General features: G+C 37.1%; 1 protein-coding gene and 1 pseudogene across 1 annotated transcript in view; one reads left to right on the plus strand and one right to left on the minus strand.

The window, feature by feature from the left end:
* LOC137243855 (T-complex protein 1 subunit eta pseudogene) overlaps positions 1-4,235 on the plus strand; it is a 258,228-nt pseudogene extending 253,993 nt beyond the window's left edge.
* The window catches only part of LOC137245903 (uncharacterized), a 93,113-nt gene that overhangs the window by 57,759 nt on the left and 19,351 nt on the right, over positions 1-16,003 (minus strand). Inside the window, exons 2-4 of the mRNA XM_067777094.1 lie at positions 10,692-11,168; positions 9,847-10,629; positions 9,403-9,782 (exon numbers count right to left, since the gene is read on the minus strand). Coding sequence (XP_067633195.1) covers positions 9,403-9,782; positions 9,847-10,629; positions 10,692-11,156 — 1,628 coding nt within the window. The 5' untranslated portion in view covers positions 11,157-11,168. The remainder of the gene's footprint in view (positions 1-9,402; positions 9,783-9,846; positions 10,630-10,691; positions 11,169-16,003) is intronic.

Consider the following 16,003-nt stretch of genomic DNA (forward strand, 5'->3'; position numbering starts at 1 on the left):
TTCTCTTAATAGTTCGGCGATGGCACCTCTTCAGTAGTATTTTAAGGAGGGCAATCTTAACACAAGTTAAGCCATATGTTGAGGAAGGCGTGCATGTACGTATCATCATTAAAGCTATATGTAAAGCATTACAATTATGCATGACCAAAAATGACATGGATGTACATGTCGAAGCGCCAATCAAAAGGAACAACAACGTGCTTTATTGGAAAAATGCGCTGCCACAGCAATGACCTCCAAACTTGTTAATCAACAAAAAGATTTATTTTCTAAAATGGTTGTGGACGATATACTTTTCTTTGAAGGACCCAATGTCGTACAAAAAATATAAAATGGCATTATTAAATATAGAATTGGAATTCAAGGCTGAGCGTGATAGTGCTGAAGTACGTGTTGTAAATGTTCAAAAGTATCAGAAAATTGTTGATGCTGAATGGCGTATTCTGTACAATAAACTAGCTAAGAAAGGCGCCAATGTTGTGTTATCTAAACTACCAATTGGTGATGTTGGTACACAGTATTTTGCAGATCGTGATATGTTCTGTGCTGTTCATGCACCAGAAGAAGATTGGAAACGTACAATGAAAGCTTGTGGTGGTGCTGTTATGACTACAGCTAATGATATTAATTCAATTGTTTTGGGTCAATGTGATTACTTTGAAGAACGTCAAGTTGGTGGTGAACATTTCATGACGTTTTCCAAGTTTTGACAGTGGGTTTGACATTAACTTTGTTAAAGGTTGCGTTAATGCTAGATCATGTACATTGATTTTACGTGGCAGTACTGTTGTTGCTGGTAAGTCAAAATACAACTTGAAAAAAATGTCTAATCTGAAATTGTTAAGTAATATTATGAAAAGATTGTGTCCAACTAGGGAAGAAAAAACTATAAAATTTGTGTCAGTGAAATGATAATTAATGCTTTTGGTTGCTAGTTTTGAGGCATCGTCTTCGAGTGCCTTCTGATGTTGTTGTTGTAGCAGTGCTTCGCCCCATCCAATAGGTCTGACCAATCACAAATTGTCATCAATGTCCTCTAACGGGAGTCCGCGGAAACTTGCTGTTTCAACAGGGGTGGACCATAATGAGAGGGGTCTTAGAGGAGTTGGTTCCACATTACAATTGAAGAGATGGTTGGTGTCATGTGGGGACACATTGCAAGCAGGGACATTTTGTATGTCGGGGTTGATTCTGGATAGGTAAGAGTTTAACATGTTCGGTTAGCATTTCATTTCTTTCACTTATTGGGAGTACTCTCGATTATGTAGATGGTGTTCTGGAGACATAAGGAGCCAACCCGTGGCGGTTCTGAGGGCAGTATTTTGGCAGGCCTGTAGTTTCTTCCAGTGGGTAGATGGTGTTCTGGGGGCATAAGCAGACAACCCGTGGCGGTTCTGAGGGCAGTATTTTGGCAGACCTCTAGCTTATTCCAGTGGGTAATCTTTAGGCTTGGCGATCATATGGTGTAGGAAACAATAGTGACTCCTTCTGGTGGTGAAGATAGCTATTGTATGTAGAAGTTAAACAGAAGTAGGGAAAGGACACCGGTTTGAATGTGAGTTTTTTGAAGTTATTGCAAAAAGCGTTGTTTAAGCGACTTAAACTATGACTTTTTTTCTTTCGTTTGTTTCATTAGCCATTGAGTGTGCTTGTAATTCTCAACTTGTTAGTGAAATATTCTAAAGATATAGTTTTAGTTTTTAATTTAAAATGGAGGTTCTTCGAGTAGAAGATGGGGTGCCAATACCTCAGAGCCCAGTGCTCGCCTCCATATCACATTTTTTAAGGGTTCTTCAAATAGAAGATGAGGTGGCTCATTAGAGCGAAACCTCAGACCCCCAGTGCTCGCCCCCAATGAATAAATACAAGAGGTTCTTCAAATAGAAGATGAGGTGGCTCATTAGAGCGAAACCTCAGAGCCCCCAGTGCTCGCCCCCAATGAATAAATACAAGGGGTTTTTCAAAGCAAAACAAGGTGGCTCATCCCGCAGCCAATACCTTGGAGCCCCCAGTGCTCGCCCCCAATGAATAAATACAAGGTGTAACAGGTACATAGTGACCTCTCTCTAAACAAATTTAAAAATAACAAACCAATACATTAAAATAAAGATATCATAAATAAGGTGTACCGATGCTTTGCATCGTCCCGTATTTTAAATACACCATAAACAAAGTAAAATAACATATAGTCCATTAAAATAGTAATTTATAAAATAAAAAAGATAATAAATTAAAAAAAATGCTTGCTTGCAGTGGGCTGTGAACCCGCAACCCCAAACGTGTGAGTCTGTCATCCACTGTGCCACGACTCATACGCCTACAAGCACATCAAATTACTCCCTTATAACTCATATTAAACTGCTCGCCCTCAACTGCCCCACGCTTAGCTAAGCGTTGAGGATTTTTAATATCTTACGAGGTACCTTTGTAAATGTTTCTGAGAATGAAGAATGAGACCTATTCAAACACAATTTTTTGACAAGGCCGCTGAGACTTTGCTATACTTTAACATGCAATACTTTACCCCTTTTTAGCAGAACTACAATTTTGATTTTATTAAATTTTTAAAATGTTTCTTCCTCTACAGTTCAGCATATCTTTTGCTAACACAGGTTGGCGATGTGTTTGCGCAGGACCGTGCCTTCGCTACTTTATAATGAATGTCAATTTCCATCAATGGATATTGCGGCGAGCGATTGACCAACAAGACGATGCCACGACACCTTTGAGTATTCTTGATCTGAAAATTAATATGCAACGAATTTGTACAACAAACGAACAACACACACTGAAATAATCTTGGTTAATAAGTATCTAAGAATCTAATAATTCTAAGCTTTTCATGCTCTAATTAAAAAAAATATTCAACAATCGCACAAAGTTTGCAAAGATTTTTAAAGGACTTTAATTGCAACAATTTTGTCAATAATTTTTAACCAAAATTTATAAAATAGATATATGTATAACAAAAAAATATTTTGAATATAAATAATTGCTGATGAAATTAACTGACAGTACCAATACCATCAACTAAATGGTCCTTATAAATATTGTAATCACATAATTTAAAACAAAATATTACTATGAGTACCTACGTTTATTATTGCAAAATTGCGAAAAAAAGAAAATAGCATAAAGTACCCTCAATGTAAAATTATTCCACTGAATGTATATATGGCATTCTAAACTAAAAAATGTCAAAACTTAAACAATTTAAATCGGTATTTAAGTGTAAATCGATCCACGAAAGCATCGTAAAATAACTGATGTTTTTTTTGGTAGTTAACGTTATCGTTTAGCCTGGTTTTGTTAAAAATTTTGTTATTTTTGTGGTATAAATCAACATTCAATACAAAGCTTCTCTGATTATGAGTTGCAATACTTTTTGGTTTAGGTTGCGGTATGTAAAATTACACATTTTTGTACACAGTTCTAAAATGTAAAGGAAAACAATTTATATTTGTCTACTAATGAAATTATTAAAAATATATTGTTATATTAATGATATAGAAAAGCGCCAACACGAATGCAAGTGGTTTCAAACCTCTGGTAGGCAATTCACCACTCTAACTATCAGAAAAAATGTTAAATTGTTCATTTCATGTAAAAAAATTTTGAAAGTTGCAATTGAAGTTCTGAAAGCTTGGGAATTTCAATTGAAGTTCACAATTTTCAATAGAAGTTCAGTAAATTATAATTGAAGGTCAGGAATTTCAACTGCAGTTCAGCAAATTACAATTTAAGTTCAATTATAATTTTCTGAACTACAAACAGAAATTCTGTACTTCAGTTTTAATTTTCTGAACTACAAATAGATATTCTGAGCTTGAATTTAAATTTTCTGAACTTGGATTGAAATTTTTGAACTTCAATTGTAACTTTCGAACCTCAATTGCAGCTTTCTGAACTAAAATAAAAAAGTATAGTATTAAAATTGGCGAATTACAAGTCAACTTACTCAAAGTGTGAAATGCCTACTCGCGATTTGATGGTTTACTGCAGCCAATAGTTTTGTTAGTTCTTCTCTTTTGTTTGCTATATCACCAATTAATTTATTTACGTTTCCCTTAATATTGTATGCATACAGTCCATACAATAAAATTTGTATTTATGGCTCAACAACAAGACTGAAAAACCATTCCTTCCTTAAGACTTATAGTTAATATTTTACAACTATTATAAATAATCGAATATATTATAAAAATGTTGAATAAAAGAAATGTTAATGGATTTGAATTAAAGAAATGTTTTATTTATATAGCAGTATAATTCAAGTAAAAAAACGGTCATAATACTAGTGAAAAGGCGGTCATATTAACGTAAAAATACTGTAAAAATACTCGTAAAGTTACAGGTATATAACTTAAAAAATGACTGCCATAACGTGAATGTAAGAACAGTACAGCACTATAGTTTGTTTACATTTCGATAACCTAATACCGTATATGTGTGAGCAGTATGGACAATCACATAAATAGGTATGACGGTATGGACTGGTCACAAAACTTGACCGTGCCCTATACAAAGTCTACTTAACGATTTACGTGTTCCATCGACACAGATTTTAGTCATTTTACTAACCAATTTACGGGTACATTTTTGCTGGGATGTTGTATCGAAAAGCGGAGACACACACCTTTGTTGGCCATAGTGTATAACCTATAGCTGAAACGGTTGCGGTGAATAGTGGACACACACCATTTGTAGAGGTAATACATAGACTCATATTTCAGTATCTGAGTATAATGCGTATTGAAATTTAGGAGTACTAATTTTCTGCGCAGCAATTTCAGTGCTTTATTACAGTGTAGTTTGTTATTAATGAAATCCATAACTAAATCAAGATACTCGACATTTGCATTAATGAGGTATTTAACGTTAATCTTTTGCCAAATATTCCTCATTTACATTTCTTTGCGTTTTGATATTTCAGCTTAGAATTCGCAAATGATATCATCACAAGCAAGAGCATTCAGTTTGTCTTCGCCCAATGAAGATCTGATGTAGTTTTTCGTGCGTTTTAAAACAGAAAACGATCTCTCTGCGCTACAATTTGCAATCGGAATTGAAACAAACATTTGCAACGCAATGTCAACATTAGGGTAAGAGATCTGATAATTATCCTGTCTCAGCATTTTCAACAGTTCCAGCGGAGAATAATTTGAAATATTCTTTTCGATGTAGTATGCCTTGAAAAAGACCATTTAATTTTCCAAATTTTCCTCAATATCTTGGGTGTTGCTCAATATATTGCTTACGTAATTCTTCGTTGCTTAGATATTTCATATCAGTATTTGCAATAGATTTTTTGATATGCCTCACGTCTTCGTGTCAATTCTGCTAAAGTACGATCCAAAATAACGCTGAACGTGTTGACACGAAAGTTTTTACGGTCACTCAATTGAATACCAGATTCCCATTTTCACCATGACGTATGTACAATTGGATTTCTTTTACGCATGCATCCTCAGTGTTTTGTGTTCCTGAATCCTTGAAATAGAGAGAGCTTTCTCTTCATACAGATCGAATTCTTCACGAGTATCAGAAACAAATTTGATGAGTTCGTTGAACAAAATGATCACTTCGGAAATAGTCGTATTCACATTTTGTTATTTCTTGTGACCGCATTGAATGACGTTAATAAGAAGCTCCATAAACTCCAAAAGTTCCAGTTGAGTTTTATGCAAATTTTTACGACTGCTATGCGGAAAAATAATTTACAGCTTCATTAAAATTTCGAAATTCATAAAAAAGAATGAATTATTTATTTTAATACTAGCAGACCCGGCAGACGTTGTTCTGCCCTAAATTTGGTCTATCTGCATACGTTTTAATAAGCTTATTCCGTCTAACTCTGCCCTCGCCCCTCTACTTTTTCCTAATCTTTGTATTCACACCTCATTTTGTGTGAAATCTCCGAAATAATTTCAGATATTGAAATAGATCTCACATCACAATGTAGTCATTTATTTCTACCTTTCGTTTGACACGCATGTTGGAAAAACTAGTTTTGGGTCACATTTAGGTCAATAACTCTGGAACCGGATAAGATATCCTGATGAAAGGTGTCTTAAATTTTAGGATAGACGTCTAGTAATATAATACTGAAGATTTCATTCAATTCAATGGAGAAGTTTTTGTGTGTGGTGGGCATATTGGTAAAAAAACAACATTTTTGGTCACCCTGGGTCCACATTTTGGGCAATAACTCGGGAACTGGGCGAGATATCCAAAAGGTTATCCTAAGTTTTAAGTTAGACGTCATGTGTTAGAATGGTGAAGTTTCATGCAATTCTAACCAGTAGTTTTTACGTGATGCCCGGACAATCATACAGACAGACAGACAAAAATTCTAGGAATTGTAGATTTGGGTTCCGTTGGTCCAATAACGACCTCCTCTCAGTTTTTCTTGAATATCTTCAATGTACAGACATCAACCTGTTACAATTTTATTATATGTAGAGATACAGACAAAAATACTATTTTAAGTGCAGCAAAATCCGAATGCATTTTTTTTGTTTTTTTTTTAAATTAATTGATTCGATTTTGATGATTTTGCCGCCCAAGGATCTAGCTTATGTTGCCTATATGGTAAATCAGCCACTGGCGGGCCGAATTGCCAGCAACCTGAGTTATTTTCGAATGGCTTTGATATAGGATTTGGGCGTTTATTCCTTATGATACTAAAAGTTACTAGCTTTTCTGCGCACTTGATAGTGTTCCAGAGATTTTGGCGATGGAGTTTTAGCGTTAGCGAAGGTTGGAATTTGGGCGCTGGTCGACAGTAGATTAACTCTCGCACAATACGCGGCAATAAGCGCTGCTTGCGAGATCAAGTTTCTTGTGGACTGGGGTTGGATTCCAAACGGGAGGCATGCGCTCGTCCGACTATATTTTGCATGGAACTAGCTCGTATGTTGGTATGCTCTTAACCAACCCATCATATTCTGGTTTGAACAGTTCGGTTGGTAGTGCATCTTTACTCGACGTGTTGTTATTTTTTTAGTCAAAATATTGTCATTCTGAGTCCCCATAGTTGGGTAGCGGAGCATATACTTCGTCAACAGGGATTGGGGTATCACATTCGTCATCTCCCTCGCTATCTAGCAATGAGAGAAAATGCTCCCCTCACAAGTTAGCCAAATACTATACTTCGGTTAGCATGGCGCCATTATCATTAGTGCAGAAAATTGCCCCGGTGTCGAAACCTTCCGTCTTCCGCCGAACATCTGTAGCTCGACGGTCTCACACCGTTCTACATTACGTTTTTTTGCTCACTGTATGGGGGGTTCCATAATAAAAATCGTAAGCGTATTTTTTTGAGTGGTAGGTATGCTATATGAGGGAATATAGAATGTAAGCGTAAGTGTAGTCAATACATAGTGACATTATGTGCTAGTAATGCAAGGCAAGGAAAAGAAATAAAAGGTTTATTAAAGGTGTGCTATAAACGAGGTAGGGACAAGTTATCTATTTCTTATCGATGTTTATACATATATTCGTTATCGGTAACAAAGGTTATTAATAAGCTGCCGATTGTATTCGATTCCTTAGCAGCATGTTATCGACGATTCGACTACTATTTATCGATATGTTACAAAATTTTTTATCCATAAACTATCAAAATGTTATCGATTCGCTATCAAAAAATTAAATATTTGTTATAAGAAATTTATTGATCTTTTTTCGAAAAGTTATTTGTTTGTTGGGGTGTTAGGGTGTTGTCATTTTTCTATCAATTTACTATCGAAAAGTTATTGATTTCATTCCAAAAACTAATCGTTTCGGTATCAAAAAATTATCGACAATCTATAGTTTTTTTTATCGAAAATGGATCCTTTTCTGTTCGCAGTATTACCAATTCGTTGTTGTTTGTTAACAACGACCCATCGGTTGGTTATAAAGCAGATATCGATAAAACTTCAATATAAGACCGATTAAATTTCTGTAAACCGCCGAGAGCAAGCCGATTAGAAGCGACTATAAAAAGATGATATCAAACTGATAACTGCACACTGATATAGCGTTATCGATAACAGGCCGATAGTAAAAGAATAACTTGTAGGTGCCAGTTGTTAATAAGATAAGAAGCTGACGAAGCTCGAAATTTGTTGGTTCTGGTAAAGTTGCCGTTGTTTACCGCATAAGTTCAATTTGAAAGTATAAAGAAAGTGTGCGTAAAGGAAACGGTTTAGCAGAGCGAAGAAGCGATTGGCGTGCTCTGTTGGACGGCCATAGCCGGTTAAACGGTTAAGCGGCAATTACGTAAGTAAGTAAAACGCCAAATACACGACACGAACATTTCCGCGAACATTCCGCAATCTTGTTCGCAGCTTTGGCCATACACCATACGAACTTTTGGCCGAACATTAGTTCTCTTTCAGACAGCGATGAATACGGACAACAATTCTGCTGCAGCAATATTGCTCGCTGTGGCAATTAAGCGTAAAAAAAGAGAGAAGATCGCAAAAAAAGAATTTGGTGCAAAGAATGGTTTAAAAAAGCACCAGCACCAGACTTCAAACTATCTCTCTTTTTTTTGATTCACGCCGGTATTGCGTCCGCAAACTACTTATTTTTTTTATAACTGTATCCTTTGTGGCATCAGGATCTACTTCTTTTAATTTTTCGATTAAAGTTGCATAATCATTATTCTTTTTAATTCTATTACAATAATCTTTGCTTTTTACTTGCCACAATGATGGCAAAGATTTATACATTTCAATAAATTCACTCAGAAATTTTTTATTGTCCATTTTACTTTTCCGCGCACGTCTGTTCCGTTCTGAAATTACTACGATTATGAGCTATTTCGCCATACACGCACGAACAGTTCGCGCAAATGTTCGTCAAAAATTAAATTATTTGATTTTTGGCGAACATTTGCGCGAACTGGTAAACACCACCACACACGACAGAAAAGGTCGCAGAAACATGACATAACGGGAATGTTCGCGGAAATGTTCGTGTCGTGTATTTGGCGCTTAAGTAAAAGTATAGAAGTTAGGCTGTTATTCCTTTTGACCATGTGGTACAAAGTTTTGCTTACTTTTTTGCGCAATTGATGTTTTAGAATTTTTTGGCGATGGATATTGAAAGCAGAGTAGGAGTAGAGAATCAAATTAATTGGAGAAGGAACAGGAATCGAGAGGGAAAATAGGAAGGTGGAAGAAGGGGGCGGGAAGAGAGACAAAGAGTAATAGAACAAAAAATTAAGCAAGCAGATTTAGATTCGTCTTCCTTTATTGTACTTACATAAATATATATACAGGAACACCCAGAGAAAAACCATAATTTTTTATTAATAATTAGTTTTCAGCATTTTAATGCCTTATATTCCTATATTTACATTAGTATTGATATCTAATAAAACCAAAGTTAAAGTTTTGTCGCTGATAAAGCTAATAGACGTTAGGCTGTATTATTAGAGTGTCATTGCCTTGTACTACTACGCTATTTGACTTGATTGAGGAACATAAATCATTCGCTGCTCTACTCTCATAAAGCCCATCCTCTATAACATTTAGGTATATACCCTTTTTATATGACATAACAAATCCGAATCTATCAAACTTAATCTCTGGTGGTGTTTTATCGCAAACCTCAACATAGTGATTCTTGAGAAAGAGCGCTAAACCAAGTTTAGCTTGCAGTAAACCAATACGATTACCTATACATTTACGTGGTCCCGCACCAAACGGCATATATGCCATGGGTTCATGAAGCTTTTTATTTTCTGGTGAAAAACGCTCCGGATCATACGTGTAGGGATTGGGCCAATACTGCAATTACCAACAATATTACATAAGCGCTTACATAGAGTACTTTTTTTTTTTTAAAGCTTACCTTCGCATCGTGTTGTATACCATAGATTGATATGTAAATGGGCATCCCTTTTGGTAATGTATAATCATAATATGGTCTCAGATCAAAGGGTGCTTCACCATCGCTAGGCATGTGTACACGATCAACTGATGGCAATGCCGGATACATACGTAATGTCTCATCTACCACCATATTCAAATATGGTAAATTTGTAAGAGTTTCATAAGTCATATCACCGTTTCCCGCAATGAATGCATCACAAATTTCACTACGCAAACGTTCTTGCATATCCGGATGCTTGGCCATTTCGTATAATGTATACGCCATTGCTGATGATGATGTGTCAGAGCCCGCGGTGAAGAATATACCTGCTTGTGCTAGCAACGTATCATGCGCCACCTCATTATACTCTCCCTTCGCTATCATTTCTTTTTTCAATTCCAGCAGAGTATCGATTAAATCATTACGTTTTGCTTTGCTCTTTTCTCTTGCTATAAAAACTTCATCTATACTTTTGCGTAAAAATGCTGCAAACTCAGGCCTAAAGAATTGTATTCTAAATGTCGAGAGATATTTAGGATAGAAAAACATTATAAGGAAGGTGAATGCACGACCCAAATCAAAATGTAAATGTCTGCGTCCATGTATGCTAAACTCTCCATTTGGATTTGTAAAACTATTGGCTTGTATGCCAATTGCAGTCCTCGCTATCAGATCTATTGTGAAGAACCCACAAAGCTCCTTCATTTCCGCAACGAATGATTTGCCTTTGTTGGCCAGATGCGATTCTAACTGATCGCCGACCTAAAGCAAATGAGAGATCGATTAACTGAAATATTACATAATTATTAAATATTTTAATTAACCTCTTTCATAAGCGGAAACAGTTGCTTGACCTTGGCTGTGGTGTATATAGGTGTTAATTTTACTCTTAGATCTCTCCATTTTGGATTGTTTGCAAAGAAAAGTGTGTTTGAGCCCAAAGTGTCAACGTGTGGATCACAACTACCACAACGATTGGAAAACTTGTGAAAATTTTTTATCATAACTGATTTGATGAGCTCTGGTTCACGTAATAATAAAACTGGCCTATCTAGAAGATGCATTCCAACTGCCGCTGCTTTTGACATTTTGGGATCGTTATAAATATCAGAGAGATATAGATATACACTTTGGTTTTGTCCAAACAATAATTTGATAGTGTCCATAAAGGGTGTGGGCTTCCAAAAGCTTACCCCTTCACGCTCCCAGAAAGTAAATTTGTGGCGTAACCGGGCGTATAGAATCGCCAAAACTGTTGTTAAAAGGAAAATACTTGCTATTGAAAACATTCTGTGTTTTAGCTGCGAATGACAGAAAGAAAATTTTTCGGTTAATAAGCTTGGTTTTTTTTTGTTTTCTTTAAGTTAATAAAGACGCCCGACAAACCTTGTCTTTCCCGAACTTTGATTTACTACATAATTTTAGAGGAATTTCAAGAAAATTCCATCTCTTACTCATACTCTCCTGCGTTTTCTCCTCTTTTCTACTTCCAAGGCTATACCTCTTCTACAGTGTCTTTTCCCTTCAATTTCTATAGTTCTCATTCATTTTTGTTGTTGTTGTAGCGATAAGTAATGTAAATGTTTTGGGGGCAGTCACTCGGTTTGATTTTCAAACGTCGTAAGTGAAGTACGCGAGTAATTGAATTGTGATGTACTACCACCGTAGTTGTGTGGTAAAAAAAAAATCATTTTGCATGAATTATGATTGCCCTCATTGCTTTTATATGTATGAATACATTCATTTGAAGCAATTTTGAATTTTTATAATTTATTTAATAATTTGGGAAGAGCTTAAACGTGACAGTGCGACATCTGTTTGGATTGTACCTTGTAAATTTCTTCAAAGCCTTTTCTCTCAGGATTGGGATTCGAACCCGAACTCCTACGATGGTTGAAGTGTTACAAACGCATTCAGCTATGTCATGTCTTATTTGTTGTAAACTTATCCCAATTGCCTTCCTTGCATATTTTATTCTTTGCACAGTCCATACCTTGTATGTAATCATGTGTTAAATTTATGCTTTTTGTTGATAGCGGTTTGAAAGAAACTGGTATTTGCTTTGGTCTATTTACAGAAATACAAAGAATCGACCAATGTTGTCTATATGTATGATGTCACGCTGTTTAAGCTTGTCCCAAATTATTAAATAAAATATTTTGCTATACTGAATATTTGAGTTATTTTTTGACAGTTCAGCGATTCGAATGATAGGAAAAGGTGCAGAATAATCAAGAATTTCCTGAAATTCGATAAAATATAAATTATATGTTTTAATCATGTTAGTATAGGGAATATTTTTGGGCTCGTTCAATAGAACTTGATCAGTGACATTGGATTTTCTAGCAGTGCATTATTGGCAATACTTCCACTGCTCACTGAGTAGAGAGAGGTATAACCAGTTTGATTCTAGGAGATTTCGAGTTCAAAACTAAGATCCCGAAAAGCTAGCTGATGAAAAGGGGAAATTCAGAAATATATCCTAGCCATCCCGATGGGCCAGCCCTCTTCTAAACACCTGCAGCACTGCTTGTGATCTCTATTAACGCATCAAGCAAACGCCAGATAGGCCATGGAACCTACATGTAGAATATCCAAGCAAATCTGGGCTAAGCTGAATAAAAGGAGATCGCAATCGGTGATACTGTTAAACCGTATCTCTATAAGCCCACTAGTGGGCCTTCTCACAGGTCACTGCCTCATGGGCACTCATGGTGCCTATATGGGCCTACAAACAAATGACTTCTGCCGCAGCTGTAGGGACAAGGAGGAGATAGAAAGCGTAGAGCAATATCTGTGCCACTGTCCCGCACTTTCAGAAACCAGGTACCGATGCCTCCACAGACACTCCTTTGAGATTCTTGCGGAGCTTGAATCTGCACACACAAACGACATCATGCGTTTCCTTAGGCAAACGCGCTGGTTTAGCCTCACTGGTGACTAAACATTCTTCGGAAGTAGGGGAATAGGAAATAGGGGCCCCCGCGTGGGCCACAACGGCCTACGTGATTCTCCGCTTGGACAGCGGAGGCAGCCACTTCAACCTAACCTAACCTAGCCGTCCCTCGCGAAATACAGACATCTTGCCGCGATGCGTGGTCTTAGTCACTAACTACGGGTCTGGGTCATCCGGTAGGATGAAGGCTCGTATGGATCTACATGACTGTGTGTGGCTTAGTCCTAGGGTATGACCAAGATCTCGGCCCACTCCGGGATTAGGGAGGATGATTGCAGAATTGATTGAAGGTTTTTATGAGAAAAAAAAAGGTTTTTTTGAATTTTTTCCTAAAAGTACATTTAAAAACAAATTTAAAAAAAAAGATCCCAAACGGTCAATTTTTGAAAAAGTTATAGCATTTTGAAAACAAAAACGGTGTTTTTTTTTTAATTCATAACTTTTTTTGAGTTGGATGAAAAAATTTGAAAAACTTCTGAAAAACGTCTTTCGTAAGCTAGAAAAAGAAGAAAAACTTTCAGCCAATTCTAAAGGGGTCGGGTTCAAAATTGGTCGAAATGGGATGGAATACCCCATATGTAAACGCGTAGATTATCTACTGACGATTTATTGTAGATTAGGGCATGTGTAAACGTGGTGTAGGGGCAAATTGTTTATTTGGGAACGAGCATTCAAACGAACAGCAACATCAGCTCTGAAATCCAGCGAGGAAAATCACTCCTGGCAATAAATGCTAGAGAAGAAGATTTATAAACAGCTGTTCGTGCTTTACGTAGACATTCACAGAGTCCAGCGAGATAAGGATGATGCCCACCTATGACAGCAGAGGAAAAGGCAGCAATTAGCTATGGGAGCAGTCGAAAGAAGAGTGATATATAATATCACCTGATTATGTATGAAATTTGTATGAGAGTATCCCGAGGCGCCTGCAGTAATTAAGAAAGTCTACTTATTTATTTTTATAATTTCTTATATCTTTTTATAGTATCTATAGAGAATGAAAAATTAATAAATAATAAAAAAAAAGGCCATGTACCCGCCCATGATGCAATTACAAGGTGACTGACGTTGGCAGCTTCTCTTTCTAATCCGCCATCTTGAACTCCCACTCTGAAATTCAATTTGCCTCTTTGCGAAACTACTTTTTCATTCAGAGGAAAAATCGTAGTAAAATCCACGCAAATAAATTTTCCTGGAAAATTATGCAACGGCATCACTTTTTTCTCTAATTCTATTTTGTTTATCCAACAAAATTATAGAAATTTGAACATTTTCGATACAAAATGAAGGTATTTTGTTGAAAATAATAATTATAATACATATTTAAATAATTATTCTAATTTGGGTCATTTGTTTTCTTTTCCAGATGTTTTTCTGTTCTAAGGCGTCTTCCCAAAGTACTCCTTCTTCAGCCTGTCGCAACATAGTCGAATGACGAAACTATCGCCTTGCCAATATTTCAGATGTTGCAAAATTGAATTGCCAATTTATTGGGTGGGATATCGTCCTAGAGGCCATATTTTTATTTGGCCAAGTACACCTTTGATAACCCTCGCGCTAAAGTCGGCAAGTGTGGTATTATATACAAGTAAAAGTGGTGGTATATAGTGGCAGAGGAGCGCTTGTATGTATGTGTATTGCAAGCGTTTGTACAATGCAATATGCTTCGTCGGTAGTGCGTAGATTAATGTTATAACGAACTACCCCCGGATCCCACACCAAATTTAAGTTTGTCTACTTCGATCTGCGAGCAATAATGTTAGATAACAACCACCATTAAGGTACTAGCCTGACCATCTCGGGAAAGATTTGGTATGACAACATGAAACCTTCTGGGCCGTTCCACCCTCTCTACCCTAGATCCATGAGGAACTTGGAGTCGCCAGAGCCTTGGCTGATAAAAAAACAGGATTCGCCTCGGGTAGGTGAGGTTGGGTTGGAGAATCTATATATTGTGCTGGCAACCCCTTCAAAGAGATGCGCTACACAACCTGCCGATTGCTATGTGATGAGGGGGTAAGCTATCCGACGCACATTTTCAATTTATCGTTGAAGTCCATCGTCATTCCAGAACAATGGAAAACGGCAAGGATACATCCTCTTTTAAAGCCTGGGAAACCAGGTAACGAAGGTGAGTTGTATCTACCGAAATCACTCCTTTTGCTAGTAGGGGAAGATAAATTACGGACTGAACCAGGAAAACCCCATCATAGGACGGTATCGTGGCACTCGACCTGCCGAAAGTTTTTGACACCGTCAACTACGGCACGCTACTCCAAGACATAGAAGGGGTGCATCTTCCTCCTTGTCTAAAAAGATGGACCTCAAATTATCTGAATGGTCGGCAAGCATCGGTTCAATTTAGGAATGAAACTTCAAAGTCTAGTAAAATTAAACAGGGTGCCACTGGGTGGTGGCCATCCACGATTCTGTTTTACTGATTTCTACGTATCAAAGCTTCCTTTCACACCAGAAGTAGTTACCATTATTTCCTACGCCGGTGACTGCACGATAATGGCAACAGGATCTGGCCCTCCAAAAAACGAGTTAGTTTATAGAATAAACCGCTATCTCCCCTGTATTTCTGGTTTCTTCGCCTCGCGCGACCTGGCACTATCACCGACCATATCCCCGGCCACTTTGTTTTTGACGTGGAGGGAACAGATGACGCAAATATTAGACTTCACGTCGATGGTGTTACGTTATCAAATGTCAGTCACCTAAAGATCTCAGGGGTAACGTTCGATAACAAAATCACCTTCAAGTCACATGTCACCGGAATTGTCTCCCAAGTACAATGCCGCAACAAAATTCTCAAGTTGCTTACCGGCAGTACTTGGGGAAAAGATAAAGAAACGTTGCTAGCCACTTGCAAATCAATTGGCCGCCGCTCGTCTGCTACGCGGCATCAGTTTGGTTGCCTAGTCTTAAAAACTCACACTGGAAAAGGCTGCAGGCCTGCTAGAATGCTGCACTGAGAACTGTCACGCGATGTCTTCTTATGACCACTGACAGCATTATATAGTAAGGCAAAATATCTCAAAATTAAAGAGCCCAACGATATGCTGAAGGGACAGTTTTGCTTAGTCACAAACCAGGAAACTCTAGCAAACAACTGCTTGATCTATCCCGGCCTCCAAAAGGGTTAAGGAAACATCTCCATAAGATGAGATCAGACAC

Source organism: Eurosta solidaginis, chromosome 3, assembly GCF_040869045.1.
Source record: "Eurosta solidaginis isolate ZX-2024a chromosome 3, ASM4086904v1, whole genome shotgun sequence".
In the NCBI taxonomy this organism is placed as follows: domain Eukaryota; kingdom Metazoa; phylum Arthropoda; class Insecta; order Diptera; family Tephritidae; genus Eurosta; species Eurosta solidaginis.